At 39.7% G+C, this 21,252-nt stretch overlaps 1 protein-coding gene across 1 annotated transcript in view; it reads left to right on the forward strand.

Annotated features, from left to right (window-relative positions):
• The window catches only part of Plcz1 (phospholipase C zeta 1), a 55,822-nt gene that overhangs the window by 19,088 nt on the left and 15,482 nt on the right, over positions 1–21,252 (forward strand). The window contains exons 5-9 of the mRNA XM_075981917.1: positions 7,543–7,687; positions 10,171–10,320; positions 13,073–13,312; positions 16,910–17,066; positions 20,005–20,121. Of these exons, the coding sequence (XP_075838032.1) occupies positions 7,543–7,687; positions 10,171–10,320; positions 13,073–13,312; positions 16,910–17,066; positions 20,005–20,121 (809 nt within the window). The remainder of the gene's footprint in view (positions 1–7,542; positions 7,688–10,170; positions 10,321–13,072; positions 13,313–16,909; positions 17,067–20,004; positions 20,122–21,252) is intronic.

The raw sequence follows: 21,252 nt of genomic DNA on the forward strand, positions 1-21,252 counted from the left end.
AAAGACCTGATTAACCTAAAAATAAATATGACAAACATATAATTTTCAATACCTATCTAACTTGAAGACTAAGAGAATAAACAACTGTGCAATATATGAAGACAATGATCTTCAACTGTAAACAATGTCATTATATAAACAGTATCAGAGATAGAAATGTACATTGTGATATAGTAGATGTATCAATACAATATAGACAAAGTTATAAGCATACTCTTATACAAAAATAGAGGTAGGAACATTCACATTTAATATTTAATATATCAATATACAATAAACAGTACCAATACAATTTTCTAAAAACAGTAAATCACAAATACCAATCATCCCTATTTGTATAGCTTTAGTTTGTCTTTGTAAAAAGTCATTAAAGGGTTTTCTCTGACCCTGTTTAACTTTGATAAATGATTCCATTCTCTGTCCTAGGTCTTGTAACCTGTCCCAAGCCCTTAAGGCTGCTGTAGTACACATGGAGAGTGTGTTTTCATCCAAATTAGCTTGTTTCTAAGGGTCAGAAAAGAGCCCCTCACCTAGAATTTTATCTAGGGAAATGTCAATTCCCTTCGTTCTTTTCTGCTGTTTTAAAAGTCTAGCCTCTTGCCTGAATAAACATTTCCATTTCAATAGTGGTCCATTCTCAAGTACTGCAGAAGTCAACTGGAACCAGTCAGAGAGCTTGACTCTGCTTGTCGTGGCCCAAGATTTTGGCATCTCTTTAACAAAGGAGGCCTGCATCCCAAAAGTCATCATAGCCTGTTTAATTTTCTTGAGATCGTTCATACGGACAGGCTCCCATGTATCTTCTTTGATGACCCTAGGGTTTCTGGAACCAACCATTGGAAGGGCAGGTAGAGCTGTAGGTAGAGCTTTGTGGGAATTGTCCCTGATAGATTTACCCATAGATGGAGTTAAAATTTGTCTTTCTTCCCTTTGCTCTTCTTCATCAGAATTTAGAAATTTTTCAATCTTTTTAATTCTATTCATCATTGCTTTCTGCAATGTCTGAATCTCCTGTCCAGAATGATGTTTCAAAGCCTTTATTGAGGATTCTAAAGTATGAAGTTTGTCCATTAGAAATAACATCTCACTTTGGACATAAATTTTATGGCATAAACTGTGCCTTTCTGAATTGACAATTTTTCTGACAATCTGTCACAGGCTTTAGACAAAATTTGATTGTCACATTCAGCAGTTTTGATTCTCTCAGTTAATGTTTTAGTTTCTACAGAAAGGGACTGAAGCTTACGATACAAATCAGCTGTTTCTTTTTTCATAGTAATGAATTTCTCCTTAACATCAGCTTGTACCTTTTCTAAATTTTGCTCAGTTGATCGAGTCATGTTAAACAAAGATCTGTTCTCTTCCTGGAGAACTTCAAACTGATTCTTGAGAAGATTGTTGTCATTCTCAATTGTTTTTAAGCGTTTAACCTCTGCCTTAAGAATCCTGGATTTGTCTCGTAAAGACTTTATCATATTTTTATTATCAAACCATGTAGTACCAAGGAAAACTACGAATCCCAGAAAGGTCCATAGATGTGGGGTGACAGACACCTCTTGTAAAATCTCCCACATTGTACAATCAAAAAGGCTGTTAAAGTCTTGAATGGTAACATTTTTAGACATTTTCAATCAAATCAGTATTTATTTTTATTTATAAAAGAAAATTATTTACCTGTAATGACGTTTTCCTGCCAGTGGTGGCGAAAGAAATGCACCTGAGTCCACGTGGCCTAAATCAGAGGCTGTCTGAAACAACTCAAAACCGAAAGTTAAATAGCAGTTGGGGGTAGGGCCAGGAATCCTGGCAGAGCCAAGGCCGGATTGAATTAGATGTGGATTGTTCTGCCTGAGGAGTTAGAGTGGTCGTGGAAGCGATCCCTCTGTATCAGACCAAATCTGCTGATGTAGCCGCTATGGTGGCGCAAATGGGGAACTGCCCTGATGCTGCAAAACTGCAGGCCCAGGAGCTTCTGCTAATTCAGGCAGCATTGTTCCGCTGCAAACTTTTGCCAACTTTCTAGCAAGCGCCAGGAAAACTCTAGTCGCTGCAGATGTTCAGTGACTCAGAATCTCAGTTGCTTCTGCCGCCATAGTCGGGCAGAGCGAACCAGCAAGGGGCAGAGGCCTTCGGAGGGGGGTGGGGGCCGCTGACTCCCAGAGGTCGCTGGGGCGGGTATCCGCAAAGCCTCACAGGGCGCCAAGTGTAAAGGTGTAAATAAATTCAGAGAGATTGTAATAATATATACAGCTTTAATGGGGAAATAGACTTACAGAACCACCGGTTCCAGCGGAGAACAGGGAAGCAGAGAGAGCTGCGGGCTTATGCTCTCTAGATTTATAAGTAAACATTAGCTCGAGGCGAACACGCCCCCTAATGGGCTGGGCTTATCCCTATAACCCTGCAAGAATCATAAGTACTCTTAACCTCTGGGCCATCTTGTCAGCCACTGGACTGTGCAGCCCAGGCTGTCCTTGAACCCATGATCCTCTTGCCTCTGCTTCCTCAGCACATCCTACCTGGATGTGCCACGCAATCAGCTGTTTGGAGTTTGAAGTCTCCTCCATATACAGCTCCTGCTGTACTAACTCAGTAAGAGTGCTGAGCCATAAGGAGACTGTGCACAAAAACAGAACTCACAGGGAAGAGGAATTGTAGTTTGTTCCTACGTCGATGGTCCATCCTTTGGATGAAATGGAAACGCAGCATACAATGTACGTTAGCATTACAGGGTTCCCCTCTATTCCTCCCCACTGACCTCTGCTCCATGGGTCTACACTCTCTGGAGGTTCTTGACCAATCTGTACATTTCTTATAGGAAAATATGACCGTTGTGCTTATTTGGAACACACTGGATTTTAACAAAGTATTAATTCTTAGACATCAGGACACAATGTTCTAAGAAAAGCCAGTTCAGAGTAATTTGTGTGGTTTTGTGTTCTAGACAGTGAATTTTATAGATCTATATGTTAAATATTTTACATAGATTAAAGCAGACCATCTCGTATCTCCAACTTCATAGCCTATAAGACATAGTGCTGCCTACAGCGGGTCCAGCTTAGTCAGCAGGGATCTAGTGGGGAATGAGAAATATTAGAGGCCTCAATGTTTTCATAGAAATTCGTGGGAATTGATAGATAAAAAGGAAAATGAATATCATCAGGGGCTAATGAAATGTACAAGAAAGATAAACCAAACAACATAATAGAGTGTGATATGGCTTGTGGGTGTTGCTTAACAACGTCAGAAATGGTTTCTCAACTATCCTGGCTGACAGTAATGAAGGAGCCATGGGAGAATGGAGACATGATAAGTACTTGGCTTGTTCATATCTTGGAAGTTAGCAAAAACATCCAGACACTAGCATAGAGTAAATGAAGGGGCTGGGCCTGGGGAGGAGGGTGAGTTTGTAGAGGTTTTATTGATCATGGAAAGGTGGGAGAGCCATCAGTGAGAGTTCCTTTGAGAACATTTTGACACCCTTGGAGCAGGGGAGATACAGCAGGCTGGGTGATGGCGAGGACATAGGGAAGCAGCCAACATGATGACAAGCTGAAATGCTTTGAGGAGAAAGAACCATGAGGGTTTAACAGGTAGTGAGAAACAGTATGAGTGAGGGAGCGACATCAAGTTGCTTGGCCCAGTAGCCAAGCCTGTAAGGTTGACATGTTGATGATCACCCAAAAGGCTCCTTGTGGGGTGTGAGATCAAAGTGAAAACTCCAAGGCTTCCATGCTGAGTTTGTGATATCAACCTGTTTCCCAAGGCGTTTGTCAAGTAAGTAGTTGGGTTTAATATAAGTTTGTAGTTCAGATAAAAAAGCTTCCAAGCTGGAAAAATATAATCGGAAGCCATTAGTTTATAGGTGATATTTAAAAGTATGAGACTGGATTATGTTGTTTATGGAAAGTATCTTATAGGGAGGATAGGATCCTACCATAACATAAAACTGTAAACAAATCAATATAAGTTCAAATTAAAGCCCAAGTAAATATTTAAAAATAAAAGCTCAAAAATCTTATCATTTTAGAATTCAGTAGATAATTCTAGTTATTACCTTATGTTAGATATTTTGATACTATTTCAGTTTTTTAGAAGAGGGAAATAAGTTCAAATCCAGACATAAAGAAATGCCAAAATTCTGAATGCCAAAAATTGTTCAAACAAAGTGAAAAAAAAATCGGAGTCTGTGTTTAGTTGCATTTCTTCTATTGTTCCTTCAAAACACCTTTGGGAGATAAGCATTACCTCATCCTTCCAAATGTCATTGTTTTCATCAAATGATGAAAGCAGTATTATAGAGTCAGTGTGTGAGTTTCTGGTCCTCCTCTCCCTTCTCCTGCCCCTCTTCATCATGTGATGGTAACAACCTTCACACATCTCTACTTCATTTTTAAAATAGAAAACCAGTAGCTCCATATTTAATAATAAACATTTAAATCCACCAAAAGATCTCCAAATGTGAGGGCTGTTTTTTGCGACACAGTCTCAAGCATCCTAGGCTGACTTTGAACTGATGATAGAGGTGAGGATAACCTTGAACTTCTGGTCCTCTGGCCTCCACTCCTTAAGTGCTGGGATTTTAAGTGTTGCCTGGCATGCATGGTTGATATTGTGAAGGAGATAGGATCCAGGCCCTCCCGTGTGCAAGGTGAGTGAGCACCTTACCAGCTAAGCTATATCCCCTAGCCCCAATCCAAGCCTTTTTATTTACAGTTAAAATTCAATTACAAATAAAAAATACTGTTCACATACATGTAATTTCCCATACATGAAAACCATAAGTTTTTTTTGGTTTTTATACTTTTGTTCTAGGCAGTATCTAAGGGAGATTTTAAAGATTAAAAGGTGAAATACAGCTACAAGTAGTAGCTTCCTGCCACAAAGTCTTGTACACATGCTAGGGTATCTACTGAAAGGGCCTCTGTCAGTTGAGACTAAAGGAGAACAGGACTATCTATAAGAATTATAGTGACCCGAAGATAACATGGCTGCTTAGAGTGTCCTTTGTGAATGAGAAACGGTCTCCCTTCATTCTCAATAAAAGAACCAGAGTGAAATAGGAGTGGATAACAAACAGATCACATGTGCCAGGGTAAAAGTGACTAGCACAGGACAGCACAGCCCACTTAAAGCCTTCTTGGTAGGAATGTGCTGTTTTTGTGAAGGTTGATTCAATTCTTGCTAAAATTGGGAGAGTCGAGAGAAGCAGCAAGACTCAGGATTGTTGACAAATCTTTGTTCAAGGATTTCTTCCACACCAAGTCTTAGACAGTTCTTTGTGCTGGTGCAGAGTTCAAGTTTACTGTCCAGCAGAACTCTAAAGAGTGAATATTCTTTATGGAAGAAAAATACAGCATAGTTTAATTTGATAACTCCTAAAAGGTGTGTAAGGCAAATTCCTTTCATGGGAATTAGGAAACAGTACAAGAAAAGGCTCCAGTTTTTTTCTGACTTAAAAGTCTAAGTACTTGTAAAACATTTAGAAGCCAGGAAATGTGTTCTTTTATAATTCTACAGACTCATCCCACTTTAAGGCTCCTAAAATTAGATGGTGCCTTAGTTGCATCTGCAAGGATTAATGGTGGTTAACCAGGGCCCTTCTCAGAGTCTTCCAGACAGGTTTCCTCATTCAAGAGCTCTGCAGCTTTCCCTTATGGTCCATCACCACACAACTGCATAAAGGATGCACTGCGAAACTCCACAGTCCCCTAAACCCACAGAACGTCCAGGAAAGGTGGTCTTGATGATGCCTCCAAGGTACAGAAAATCTACCCATTCTCTTTGGCTCATCTGTCCTGGGTCTCAGCTTCATCTCATCTTTTGTCTGTTATTTCGCAGGGAACATACAGTCTCCTTGTTTCCCTGAATGCAGTGCACTGACTTGTTATCACAATTGTTTAGTCTCTGCTCACTGCATTCTCAAGTATTGCTCAACTCAGTTCCTTAGAAAGGGGCTAATACAAGTATTAATCTCAAAGAAATATTTGTTCTGGAAGGTATACTTTCTCATACAATCTGGTGTACTCTTTGGGAAGACTACTGATTGATACAGGCATTTGATGCTGGGACCACAGTTTCCCCTTCAGGCTATTACAACGTTGGGCCAGCCTTTATCATACTCATGTTTAAATCAAATGACCCTTGGTGGGAGAGGTCCATACTGTGCATGGCAGGGTGTTTACCAACATTCCTCTATGTACCCCCAAGATGTATCTTATCACCATCCCAAGTTGTGGCCACCAAAACCTACTGTGGACATAGCTAGAAATTTTGTGGGATGCAATACCCCTCCACCTGAGAATTGGCCACCTAGATGTATTTAGCTCTAAGCAACTGTGTGTAATGTAGAATAAAAATCCTATTGCTATTATGCACATTTGAATGACTCCCTAAATGTACCTTTTTTAATCCTGAGGATTGAGCTAAGGCTTTGAGCAACTTAGAAAAGCAGCCCGTTATTGACCTGTTTCCCCATCACAGTAAAACAACCTTTGCAATTAAGTCAAGAAATTATAGTAAGCTCTGCTAAAAGCCCAGCCTATTTCACTGACATAAAATGACTGCCCAATGCGGTCCCTGAAGACCTTAGCGACAGCTCTCCTTGTGCACATTCGCCATTCTTAACCCAGTGAAAACTCTGAATGCAACCTGCTTCAGTTGCCACGCTTTAAATACAGGTATGTGTTTATTAAAGTGCCAGTCACTCTCTCAGTCAGAAGGCTGAAAATCCATTTCAACCCAGTGGATACAACCGGCTTCAAAACCCAAGATAGAATTTATGTGTGGATCAAGAGGCTGATTTATTTGATAGATGGAAAATCAAATTAGTTTTAGATCTGAGAAGAAATGGGACTGTATTTTCCTCACTTTGGAGAAAGCTGCGGAATTGGTGCATCCTGAAATAGTCACTCAAAATATTCTCCAAAGAAACCATGAGTCAAAGCAACACAGATGAGCAGCTATGCCGGCCTCTTGTTGTGTCGCTGGAATAGGGTTCAGGCAATCCTTGCATGAGGAGCTGTAAGAAGGTCAAACATGATTCCTGGAATGTCAAGCTCACTCTTTTTATTTGCTGTGGCCATGATTTCTCTTTTCTCCTTCCCTGTCTCACCTGTTGTTCACTCCCCCAAACTTAGTGTGATGAAAGGAATCAGACTAATGCATTTTGTTATTTCTAGTATTATTATACTGCAAAGAAGACTAAACCAACACAGTAGGAACACCATCAGCAAGGCTGTTTGGGAGGGGGGCAAAGGGCTTCAAAACTATAACTTCAGGTGGCCATCACATCCTTCCTTGTACGAACAAGCTTTATAAAGAGATCAATACAGAGTGATGTGGTTGACTAGGGAGAACCTGTCTGTTTGTATGACACAAAGAGAGGGTTTCTGCTTTATAAGTTTGCAGTTTTCTAAGGTACAAAACTTTCCTCTATTACAGGTTGGCTTATATGTTTGTTTTAAAAGTCTAAATATTTGATCTTATTCTTTTTATGGTTCATGGTCTGGACATGACACTATTTTGCTTAACCTTTGTTAGTGCCCTTGTGAAAGGCTGCCGCTGTCTGGAAATTGACTGCTGGGACGGTGCAGAGAATGAGCCTGTTGTGTATCATGGTTACACCCTCACCAGCAAGCTTCTCTTCAAAACTGTCATCCAAGCAATAAACAAGTACGCCTTCATGGTATGTGCACATCTCTGCCGTATTCATTTAGAGACCACTGTTCCCGAATTCTTTAGAATGTGGCCTTCCTTTAAATCTGCAACACTTTAAATTGTGACCTGTGACAGGCATCAAAATCCGCGTGGTGGTTAGTGGTACGTTTATCCAAGTGCAAGGTAATGCGAGTTCATGGGACTTCTTGTTTAGTCTTGTGTATGTTGTGTTATGTTAAGAAATATACTTATTTTCATTATGTGTCATAAACCCAAAGTTTAAGGTGCACCAATCTAGACAGTAATGAACATTTTACCCATGCCCAAATATTTTACTTTTAAGCTAAAAATAAAATGTGTCAACTATCCATCATCTCAAATGCTGACCTTGTTTACAAATATACTGGTATAACAAATAGTGTTTCAAAGTACACTTTGCAGCTTAAATTGACTACCCAATTCATTGGTTATAGACACAAAGATCTAAATTTCGTGGAATGAAGCTCCTTTTACAAGTCTGACCTGATTTGGGCTGATTTCAGCAATCTCTCATAAAATTTTTCAAGGAGTTTTGAGCGATAGTTGGTTCCATTTTCCAAGCTGGCTAATTGCATACCTTCAGAGTGTCTGTTTGGAAATTTTAATATAGCTGATTTGTTCTCTTTACAGTTGTGGTTGGGCATGATAGTGCATGCCTTTAATCAGGAGGCAGAGGCGGGTGGATCTCTGTGAGTTCGACACCAGTCAGGTCTGTAGAGTGAGCCAGAGTTGCAACTGTTGTACCATCAAAGGATCTAACTAAATGAGCCTCAGTAATAACTTAATAAACATATACATAAAATAGGAAGATGGCACGTTCAATAAACTCAGTGTTCCCCTATGAACATATCACCTAATCTATAAACATGAACTAGAAATCATGGCGTTATATTTATTTCTCATCCATCGTGTACATCAGAATGACCTAGAGGTAAGCCGCATCATTCCCAGTTCAAAAAGTTTTCTGAACAAAAGCCGGATTCCACCCTTAACTCACCAGGTCCCTGTGACCAGTTTTCTATGACCTCTGAGCTCCCCTGCTGTCCATCCTTTGTTCACTTGGTTTGTTTTTCAGGTGCATCTAAAATCTTTTGTACACAATGCTCCATTTGTCTGAAATGCTCTTCCTAAATGTTTGAATGACAACCCTCACTTAGTTAAGGATAACTAGATTCTACAAGGCAATAGAGACAGTCTTAAAACTCAAAATCCTCACAAGGATGTAAAAATCTACATTTTCCAAAGCTCAAAAGAACAGAGAAGACCAATTGGACAAGAAAAATAGCGGGATGGACCGGTGAGATGGCTTAGGGTGCCTGAGAAACTGAGTTAGGTCCTGGAACCCACACCGTGCAAGGAGAGCACAGACTCTTCAAGCTGTCCTCTCTCCGACCTTCACACATGTGCACATACCTGTATGTGTGCACGTACACTCTGAATAAGTGTGAAAATTAGAAATAGATGAATAAAAGACATTATAATTATTAATTATGAAGGAAAGAATAAGATTTTCTCTACTTTCACAAGAAATGATAATGAATATATATATATATATATATATATATATATATATATATATATATATACCCAAACATCCCACAAGCAATTGTGAGAGATAGCAAATGAATTCAGTAGATTTATAGAATAAAAAAGAGTAAAAATTAATAACCTTTTTTAGTAAAAAATGACCTAACTGAGAAGGAAATTTATAAAAAAAACCCCATTTATGATAAATAGCATATACAATGTGTGACTATAGATGAAATACAATGATACACATCTATGAGAATGCTGTAATGAAACCCATTATCTTGTTAATTAAGCATAACTCCCGCACCTTTGGGGACTTTCAACAATGCAAGATATTCTAGGCAAGTTTTTTCCCCCCGAATACATTACAGCAGTTTCTGTGGCATTGTATACAGCTTCACAGATCTTTTGGGGCCAGGGTTGAGCACTGAGAATTGAAGCCAGGGTTTTGTGCATGCTAGGCAAATGCTCTACTAATGAGCTATATGCCCACCTCTAGTTTTTACTTTTTCTTTTAAGGCAAGGTCTTACTTGGTTGCCAAGACTGTCCTCAGACTCTTTAGCACAGGATAGCCTTGACTTTTTAGCTCAGGTTAGCCCCCAGCCTCCTGATTAGCCTAACTGGGATTAGAGGCGTAAGCCTTTAAGTTTTTAATTTCTTTTAATTTCTTGGTAATGAATCTATGTCATTTCTTTCTGTGGACGTGATATTACTTACTGAAACAAAGTCCCACTAGTGGGTGATTCGGGCTTTGCTCCTGCTTCCAAGGCAAGTAAGAGTACTCTTTACCTGAAAGCCCTGACTTTGCCAGATGCAAAGATAATTTTCAGTTTAAAGCATGCTGATTTTGCAAAGCCTGTCAGAGCTTAGAGATAAGATGGATTGCATTAGGTTAATGTAACAGTTTGGATGCATAACCATAGCAACGGTTTATATTCCAGTCATCTGAGTACCCGGTGGTGCTGTCCTTGGAGAACCACTGTTCCCCTAGCCAGCAGGAAGTAATGGCTGACATTCTGCAGAGTACCTTTGGAGACTTCCTGCTCTCTGATATGCTTGATGAGTTTCCAGACACACTGCCATCTCCAGAGGTAATGCTTTGTCTGAGATGTCCAGATGAAGGAAAAATAAGAATAAAAACAAAAAAAAAAAAAACAAAGAACACATCGTGGTCACCTTCTCGTATAGGTTAGAGACCAGCACAGAGGCTGGGTTTTGATGATTTCAGAGAGAGGTCTCTATGCATTGCTTAAGGAATGTCCTGTTAAGTTTAAGTTACATTGGTGAAGAGAGAGAACATGCAAACAGTACTTTCATACAAACTGGCGACTTTTGCTAGTTGTTGACTTGACATAATCGAGAGCCACCTTGAGGCTGAACTCTGGGCCTATCTGCTGAGATATTGCCTTGTTTGCATTGACTAGCCTGGGAAAACCCATCTTGAAGGGAATCTGGGCCGTCTGTCAAAGCTCAGCACGGGCCTGCCTGCCTTCACTGCTCTCTGTCTTGACTATGGATGCGACAGGACCTGCTCCCTCCCCCAACTTTCTGCTGCTTCTGTCCCTTCCCTGCTATGACGGATTGTACTGTGGACCTGTGAGCTGAGATAAACCCTCCCTCTGTTAGGTGTTTTAGAACAGTAACAGGAAAGGAACCTAAGCAGAAATAGAAGTAAAATCCACTTCTGACAATGTTCTTTACTTCACCCATGAGTCCAAACTATAAAGGCGTTTTAATATAAAACTTCAGGAATCTGATATATTTTATTGGGAAAAGGTTAAGAAAGAGGTGAGCATCCATACTGCCTAGGCTCCCCCAAAGCCAGTACGTGCAGTAGGATCAAAAACCCTCTGCGATTGTTCTTGAGTTCTCAGTATTCCTCATTGTCCTCTATGTTCAGCCAGTCCGGATTTATCCCATGCTTTTTCAGACCCAGGCCAGCTGGCCTTGGTGAGTTCCCTCAGTGTGTGGATAGAGGTGGGCGGTCCTTGGGCTTCCCACAGGTCAGGGAACCCTGATTGCTCTTCGAGCAGATGAGGGAGGGTGACTTGATCGGGGGAGGGGGAGGGAAATGGGAGGCGGTTGCAGGGAGGAGGCAGAAATCCTTAATAAATAAATAAATTAAATAAAAAAAAAGAAAGAAAAAAAAGAAAGAGGTGAGATGTCCAGGTTATAAACAGAATCTATGATCCAAATATCAACAAACAGGGAGTAAACTCCCACCTCCAAGTCAGCCCCCAGGACTTCCCTCTGCCTGTCTCCTCTTCACCTAAGCCGGAACACACTCACGTCACAAGTCTCCCTAGTGATGAATCCCACTAGGTCTATCTCAGCAGCACACAGACCGAGGGCTTCTCTGTTCTTTGCTTTCCTTAAAATGCCTCCTCCTGTTCCAACATTGCCTCAGCCACGGCTGCAGCGTGACTCGCTCTCTCAGTCACTTTCCTTAGTGCTGCGTCCGACCACATGGCTTTCATTGAGGTTTTGGCTTCCACACTACAGTAAGGAGGGAGGTTTCTGAGAAATCAATGAGTAATTAAAATCTCTTTTCAGCATTGTGTTCAGTCTTCAATGTGAGAGATAATTACCTGGGAACATGGTGACTTAGCCTTATTTCAGCCCCACAATATAAGATTTAAAAAGCCTTTCTTAAAACATTAACCCAAAGCTCATAGAGCTCTACAGCTAGGCAAGCCATTCTGAAACTGTAGAGACTCACGTGGATCTTACACGTTCTCTAGAAAATGAATTTATCCACCACCAAAAAGAATGAAAAAAATCCACAACAGAGTTCAAACTAGAAAAGCAGTCAGCTTTCTATCCTCATTCATGATTCAGGTGTCCAGTGGGGACCCGAAAGGGGGAAATAAGAGATGGTGAGGAAGTATTGAATGTAGGGAATGGACACATGAGTCGTGAAAGATGAGTTAAGATTTTGACTTCTTAATTGTGAAGTACATCCCAAAGTGTGTTCCTTTAGCAAGCATCATTCACAGTGCCCTTGGCATGTGGGCACAGAACACATTTTGGTAAATTCCATATTAGAGAATAATGGAAGAGGCATCACAAAAGAGAAGACTCAAGGTGTGAGGCTGTGAGAAGGAAGGAAGATGAAGGTATCCTTAGAGGAAGACCTTATGTCACAAGATATATTTCAATATTGTATGTGATATAGCAGACACTCATGTATATTAATGAACTGTTTGGAAAGGGTGGAAATAGTTGAGAAATGCATCCAAAGCCTTCGACATCAGCGTGACTGACCCTTCCTGAGGGAGGTAAAATTTTGTCACATCTGTGATTTAATGGACTGGACATACTAAGTCATTGATACTCGTATGGGTTTCAACTGAAGAAGCTTTATACGTTTTGAATGCAATCCATATTAGATGTCAGACAGGCTGATGGACATTTTTATAGGCCTGCTCTCATTGGATGCTTTTATTGTTGGATGAGAGTACTGCATCTACTGCCAGAAGTTGTAACCTTTTAACTTCAGCAATGTGACAAACATTTCAATGTACATGCATGTACTTTCTGACCTATTTTAAACTTATCACATAGTAGCAACTTGTGGCATATGGAAAAGGTCATTTATAGTAAGTCTCCATGGGCTTTTTTTAGGGTAAATTATGGCCAGAACTGCGATCCCACTGGTTTCTAATAAGCATGAATAATCTTCAAAATCACAATGAGGTCCCTGGCATACCTTGCTACTGTAGGTTAATTCCCAGACTCAGCCTTGTTTTCTTTTTAAATATTGTACACATGTTGGGGTATTTCCTGAGATTGCAGCGATGACTTGCTTGTAAATATGTCTTGTTTCCAACTGTTTTTTTATAGGCACTAAAATTCAAAATATTAGTGAAAAATAAGAAAATAGGAACCTTACAGGAAACCCGTGAGAGGAAAGGGGCTGAGAAACAAGGCCAGGTGATAGAGTACGAGGAAGATGACTATGATGATGACAATGAAGAGCCACTAAAAGAAGGAGAAACACGAGACTTCTTTTTCTCAAAGGTCTGGCAGGAAAAGGAGAGAGATCCTTTAAAGCTGACCAGAGTAACATTTGCCAAGAGGAGGGTGAGAACATGTTTCTTGAGAATTTTACCCTCTATTAAAGCTTTCTAAAGTTCTTGGAGAGAAGTTGAAATAATTTTATTTAAGAGAGTCAGTTACCTCTTAATGAAAGCTTGAGTCCAATTTAAAATCTTGCTTGAAAGAAGTTGCCAGTGGATAAGAACATGCAAAATTTATCTCTCTTTCCGGAGTAGTTTTTCCTAAAAAACTCACTGGAGTAGACATTTCTATACACTCATATGTAATAGGCTCTGTACAAGAATAGAAAGGATGCAGAGGGAAATAACACAATTTCTCTCCCGTGTAGCAGATGCAGCAATAGAATCAATGCTAATGCTGCACATTATTATATGTATTTGTATTATTATGTTAAAATGCATGTATTGTGTTCTGTCCTACTCTTCAGCTGGGCTAGTGGAGATGAGAACTGATCCCCCCCCCTGCATAAATGGTTCGTGGAAAGGAATCTTTTTTTTTTTTGAAGATTTTATTGAGCTCTACATTTTTCTCTGCTCCCCTCTTTGCCTCTCCCCTCCCCTTCAAACCTCTCCCAAGGTCCCCATGCTCCCAATTTACTCAGGAGATCTTGTCTTTTTCTACTACCCATGTAGATTATATTTATGTAAGTCTCTCTTAGTGTCCTCATTGTTGTCTAAGTTCTCTGGGATTGTGATTTGTGGCCTGGTTTTCTTTGCTTTATGTTCAAAAACCACTTAAGAGTGAGTACATGTGATAATTGTCTTTCTGGGTCTGATGCTTTCTAGCTCCATCCATTTGCCTGCAAAATTCAAGATGTCATTATGTTTTTCTGCTGTGTAGTACTCCATTGTGGAAATGTACCACATTTTCCTTATCCATTCTTTGGTGGAGGGGCATTTAGTTTGTTTCCAGGTTCTGTCTATGACAGAAAATGCTGCTATGAACATAGTTGAGCACATGTCCTTGTGGCATGATTGAGTATCCTTTGGATATATACCCAAAAGTGCTATTACTGGGTATTGAGGAAGGTTGTTTTCTAATTTTCTGAGTAATAACTACACTGACATCCAAAGGGACTGTACCAGCTTGCATTCCCACCAGCAATACGTGAGTGTTCCCTTTACCCCACAACCTCAGTGAAAAGGAATCTTAACTGCAGGATAGCTTGATGTAGTGTTTCACACCAGGCAGCCAGAACTTCTTGGTGCCTCTTTGGGTATAGTTTCTCTATGTTTGGATAATTATTGCAAAAAAAAATCAGCTTTGTATAATTTACGGGATCTTACACAGTGTGCACCTGTCTGGGAGAGAAGCCTTTGCTTTGAATGACTGCCACCATATGCCCATTTGTACCAATTTTTGAAGCTGAGGTGGTCAGCTCTGACTGGGGAGACGTCCTGGGATTATTTGTATTTAGGAATCTGTCCATTTTATTTAGGTTTTTCCTTTGGATATAAGGTTTCACAGTATTCCTACTAATCCTTTGTACCTCCTTAGAATCTGTTGTAGCACACTTTCTTTTTGTCTTTAACTTTAGTCCTTCTGAAATTCTTTCTCTCTTGAATAGTTTGGTTAGAGGTTTATTGATCTTGTTTATTTTTTTCAAAGAGGCAACTTTTTGTTTGATGGGTTCTTGTAGTAATAGAAGCGGCAGGGCTGCATCCCCAGCACCCTGGCCGCCTGGCTAGTTTATGCCCCGAAATAACAACACAAAAACTGTATTTATTTAAACACTGCTTGGCCCATTTCTATCTAGCCTCTTCTAGGCTAATTCTCACATATTAATTTAGCCCATTTCTAATCATCTGTGTGTAGCACCCCAAGGTGCGCTTACCGGGAAGATTCTAGCCTACGTCCATCCTGGGTCGGAGTTCATTGCGTCTGCCCCAGAGAGCAGAGCTATCGCATCTACCCGGGAGAGCGGAGCATGGCGTCTCTGAGCTCATTTCCTCTTCCTCCCAGCATTCTGTTCTGTTTACTCCTCCCACCTATGTTTTAACCTATGAGGGCCAAGCAGTTTCTTTATTGCTTAACCAATGAAATCAACAGATTGATATATGACACTCCCACATCAGGTTCTATGTGTTGATTTTTAGTTTCCACTTTATCAGATTCTTTCTTATCTTTTAAATGAACTGAATTGTCATTTTTTTTCAGTTGCAGGTCTTTTATAAACATTTTTACTTTTAATCTTCTTAAGTTTTTACTTTTTTGTAATTTCATCTGCAAACACAATGTGTTTAGATTATATCCACTCTGTGTCTCCCTTGTACCTCCTGTCATTGCCCCTACATACACTCCTTTCTCTCAGTGAATTCTTCTTCCTCTTCCTCCCCCTCCTCCCTTCCCCTTTCTCCCCCTTTTCCTTTTTTCCTTCCTTCCCTCTCCTCCTCTTAGTCCAATTTATATTGTCTGCATGTTCATCTTGTATGTTCATCTGTATGTTCGTGGGTGTAGGGCAACCTATTACAGCCACACTACTGGAGAAGACTGACTTTGTTTCCTCAGTGACCCTCAACTGCTAATGGATCCCCCAGGCACCCATTCCCACTCCTTGGTAGAGGTCTGGCTGGCTTGAGCTTGTATGGGTCTTGTGCAGGCCACTACATCTGCTGTGAGTTCATCAGTGTGATGGCTATGCTGTGTCTAGAAAACACTATTTCTCAGCAATGTTCCCTAACCTCTGGCTTCTATAATCTTTCTGCTTCCCATCTGCAGTGTCCCCTGAGCCTTGCAGGAGTATGATATAGACATCCTACATCGCTTTGGCCTTCATTATTCCTTGTCACATTATTATCTTTGATCTGGGTATCATTACACTAAGAGACACCAGCCAGGCACAGGCAAACACTGCACAGTCTTTCTGATATGGGAATTAATATATAAATTTATGCATATACATATATATGCACATACATGCATATATATGACACAAAAGTAGGAAGAGGATGACTGGAGGGTTTGAAGAAATGTAAAGACTGAGATGGAACTAAGAGAAAACAGTGGGACCCACGTGATATAAAAATTGAGGAGGGGATGAACAGGAGGCTGCCGGAGGGATCACAGGGGAGGGCAGCACAGCAGACAGACAAACGAGAGGAGTGTATGATGATACATACTTGTGAGGATGTCATGAAGAAATGTATCGTTTATGTACTAACTTAAATATTAATGTGTAGCATGAGCAGGAGTCAGGGAGGTTGATCACAAACCTGGGAAGAGGCTGAGGGGACTGCAGTGGAAGAGCAAATATCTACTAAAGAGAAAAACTATCCTAAAATGTCAGAATGAACTGGAAATATATTTATGACTACTGTTCTTAAATTTATAAAATTTATGAGACTAAGCTGAGATCTTTGGGGGATGAGAAAATAGTAAAATTTTTATTCTCAAGTCTTAAAACATTAACTAATTAAAATAAGTTCAGTCTAGTTCAGATATTTATTAAATATTGTTGGCATAAAAATTATTACATTGGCTTAGTCCAAAGAATTCTAGAGGAGATAAGCTTAAGAAAAAAAAATCTGAAATAATCTCTTTAAAAGCATATTTTTATTATTAGAAAAGTAAAATTACAAATGGTTAGTGTAAAAATGTGAAATCACTGCATTTTATTTTCAGATCAGGAAGCTAAAAATAGCTCTGGCCTTATCTGATCTTGTCATTTATACTAAAGCTGAGAAGTTCCGAAGCTTACAATATTCAAGACGTTATCAGCAATTTAATGAGAATAATTCTATTGGGGAGTCTCAAGCTCGAAAACTTTTAAAATTGAGAGGTAAATGCTTAAAACATCAAAGGACAGAGTATTTAAGTCAGTTCTATTCCTTGCTTAAGGGTTAACATGGGTTGGGCATATTTATGAATATATATTCTTATTTAATTTCAATTCACTTAATATAATTTCAAAAGGGTTTGTATTTTTGAATTTCATTAAGTCTTATATCATAAAACTTTTTTATTAACTGTCTTAATTTTTTTAGACAAGGTAGAGCTATGTAGTCCTGGTTGACCTGGAACACATTGTGTTGGCCAAAATGGCCTTGAACTAACTCATAGAGACCTACCTGCCTCTGCCTACCGAGCGCTGAGACTAAAGGTGTGCCAACATCATGCTTAAATTGCCTTCTTTAAAGTTCCAGCATTTTGATTGAGTGTGTGAGGTGTGAACTCTTGTGTGGGCAGATCTGAGATGGGCAGGTGGTACTACAGAGTGCTGAGTGACAGGGCCCACTGCAAAACACTCAGGTTTTTCTGGGAGAAAGCGTAAGCAGAAGCAGGCTGCAATCTGAGAGTAGCACAAGCCACCGTGTGCTGCATTGCACAGCAGCCGGAGAGTCAGATAGATAAAAGGGTAAGATAGAGTACTATTGAGTGGGATGGGATGAAAAAAAATAGATCAGAATAGAAGACTGTAGGCAACAAGAAGGAGTGCTTTATGAAACCACTAGGAAGGGAGAAAGAGAGAGAGAGAGAGAGAGAGAGAGAGGGGGGAGGGAGGGAGGGAGGGAGGGAGGGAGGGAGGGAGGGAGGGAGAGAGAGAGAGAGAAGAGGAGAGGAGAGAGAGAGAGTAGAGAGGAGAGCGATGTGTGTACATGAATACATGTACTTGTGATCAAGCAGAATCCAGTTGAAGATACCAGGGTTCTATTCTGTCACTCTCTGCCTTGTTCCCTCAAGACAGGCTCTCTCACTGAACCTGGAGTTAGGCTGGTAGTCAGCAAGTCTCACTGATACACCCTCTGGGTCCACTCTTATCCTGCCACAGTGCTGAGGCTATAGGTGTTCATGCAGCCATGCTGGGTTTTTATTTTGGTGATGGGGATGTAAACGCAGGTCTGCATGTTTGCTTACTGGGAACTCTTATCTGCTGGGTCACCTTCCCAACTTGGGTTGCACAGATTTCTTACTGCACAGTCTGGTCAAGAGTGTTTGAATGGCCCACTTTACTAGCTGATGTCTGACACCTCAATGTGTTGTGTAGTTTTTAAATTTTTTAAGAATAGGAGGTTTGGCACAGTGGGAGTAGTCACAATTCTCTCACTTCTAGTAGATTAAACACACACAGCAATTTTGAAAAGGGATTGGTGCAGGTGAGCCTAGATATAGTGCATAATGCCATAAAGAGAGTAGAATATTCTTCTTGTACCAAAAGTCAGTAATTAAATAATTAATCATAACAGCAAAGGTTTAACTACACAGATACCTAGACTTACTGTACATACCATTATAAACATCACAAAAATAAAATCTAGGAATGTTATCAAAATGGAATGATTCTCACATTATTCCAGTTGAGTTAAAAAAAGACAACCAGTAAGAGGGAATACATGATATAAATTCATTTGAAAAATTAGCATATAGATTGAAAAAAAATAGAAAGAAACCAACCACCCAGATATTGGTAATTCTTAATTGAGTAGTGAGATTGTATGAAGTTTTATTTCCTCTTTTTATTTGATTTCCATATGTTTCTAGGAAGAGCATGAAGTGCATTTGTAATAAATCACGTGCAATTTCTAGTGGCAAATTTCAGAAGTAACACACTGATATCATGTTACAAGACCTTCATAGTTATTTTTCTCATTGCCATGACCAAATGCCTGCCAAGCAGCAACTTCAGGAAGGAAGCCGAGGTGACTCACAGTTTCTGGCCCAAAAAGTAAAAGGGTTATAGCTCCATGGTGGTGGAAGTACAAGGCAGCTGCTTGTTCACATCTCTTTAGATAAAAAAGCAAGAGAGATGGGTGCTTGTGATCAACTGGATTTCCTCACTCCCCTCCCCTTTTTTTAAACAAGGACCTAACAATGTGTTGATACCACACATAATGAGGATGTCTTTCTCAGTTAATCAATACCTTCACAGACATACATGGCAATAATTTCTCTCAATGCTGATTGTCATATTGTCAAAAATGGTTGTGGCAATGAGATCTGTTCAGTGAAAGACGAGAAATCTTGGGGAAAATTGACATCTGTGTTCAACTAAGTTAACGAACATCAGTCAAATGGTGAAGGATGCAAATTAGTTTTTAATCCCAAGTCACTTATAGACAAGCAGAAATATATAGAGTATGTACAGATTGCATATGCATGCATAAATATGTACATGTTACAAGCAAGTAGATAGCTCAACAAAAGACATATTAGAGATGAAAATGTTGGGAAGTCCATGAGATTGCCAAAGGAAGGTTGAAAACAGAGTTGGATGCACTTGAGGAAAAGATGCTGGACCAGAGGACTGGGAGCTAAGCCAGATAATTTGAGGACCCCTCTAAACTCTTTAATTATGTGAAAAGATCTCTAAATTAATGCAACTAGGAATACATAGCTTTATATGACTTACATTTGAGTCCATGTGAAAATTGAAAATGTAAAAAAGAATCAAACTGATAAATATGCTACTTAAAATACATTTTATTTTGGAATCGTGTGTATTTTTGTACTATTGTGTAATTAATTTGGATGTGTGAGAGCAAAATAGTTCTTCAAGTATATAATCAATGTATGTAAGTTGTTCCATGAAATATTACAAATTTTATTAATTATTTTGTAAGCATAAATGCATAGAATTCTTTTATCTTGTAATTGATAAATGGTTTTGTACAGGTTATACAAAGAATTATTTCATGTATATGAGTAATATAAAAATAGATTTTTTATTACATATGCTTCACAAAATTTTATTACTTTTCTCTCTCTCCTTTTTTTTTTAGCCAATGAATTCATTCTCCATACCAGGTCATTCATCACCAGAGTTTACCCCAAAATGATCAGAGCAGACTCTTCTAATTTTAACCCTCAAGAGTTTTGGAATGTAGGCTGTCAGATGGGTATGTTATGTAGGATAATGGGTTACCTGCAAATGTAAGTGGAAATAAATTCCTTGGGTGAGTTAAAGGCAATTTCTGGAAAAGTTCTGACCCTGGAAGTGGATATTGATAAATCACTGGTTTCTAGAGCTAAAGTTTTCCCCCAATGACTGGAGACGGTTGGAAGATTAAGTCACAAGGACTTGATATTGGAACCTATGTGCTTGAGGACCAGGGTGACCAGATGGACAGAAGGGGAATCAAAGATCAAGTTCCTTGCTTGAGTTGGGTTCAAGCCTTCTTTTTAATCAAGTGTCCTCCATCATTTTGACTTCTCATGAGTTTTGACACTCTCAGTATCAGAAGATGAGTAAGGTCACAGGACTGGTCATTTCTCTGTGCCAGATTCTCCTTGCTCCTACCTGAAGAGCAGGGATGGCACCAGCCCCAGCCACTCAATGTCATTGCTTGTCATTGCTCATTCTTCATTTCCTGGACCGTGGAGAGGCTTGTGTGTAGGTCTGAGAATATGGGCAGTGGAGTCAGATGGAATAAGGAAGGCTTGAGGGATGACTGTATACCAGGACCACTAATCAATCACTGTGTATACCAGTTTCTCACCGTCTTAGGGAACATAGCCAGCTCTTGGACCTGGATATTTGTATTATAGTCAGTGCTTTCTTTTCTTTAGCAGTAGATACCAGTATTGATGATTAAATATAATGCCCCACACAGGTTAAGGAAACATGCTACCCCTAAGGTACAGTCCCAGCCCTATTTTCTTTATTTTTGTATTTATTGAATATTATTTGACACATGTATTGCTTTTTGGTAATCCATACTGAATGCCACCTTCCTTGCATTATTCAAGATAATAGATGGATATTATGAGGCACGCCTGTAATCTCAGTAATCTCAGTAGGGAAAGGGGAGACAAGAGCTTTGGGAGTTCAAAGTCTTCCTCTTTTACATGGAGAGCCTGAGGTCAGTCTGTGCTATATGATTTCCTGTCCCCAAACCTAACCCAACAACCAACAACTATATAGTAATTTAATTTGCAAACTAAATGTTACAATTCACAGACACACATTGACATAGGCAAGTGTTAGGATTTCCATTGCTGTGAAGAGACACCGGGGCCACTGCAACTCT

Source organism: Microtus pennsylvanicus, chromosome 8, assembly GCF_037038515.1.
Source record: "Microtus pennsylvanicus isolate mMicPen1 chromosome 8, mMicPen1.hap1, whole genome shotgun sequence".
In the NCBI taxonomy this organism is placed as follows: domain Eukaryota; kingdom Metazoa; phylum Chordata; class Mammalia; order Rodentia; family Cricetidae; genus Microtus; species Microtus pennsylvanicus.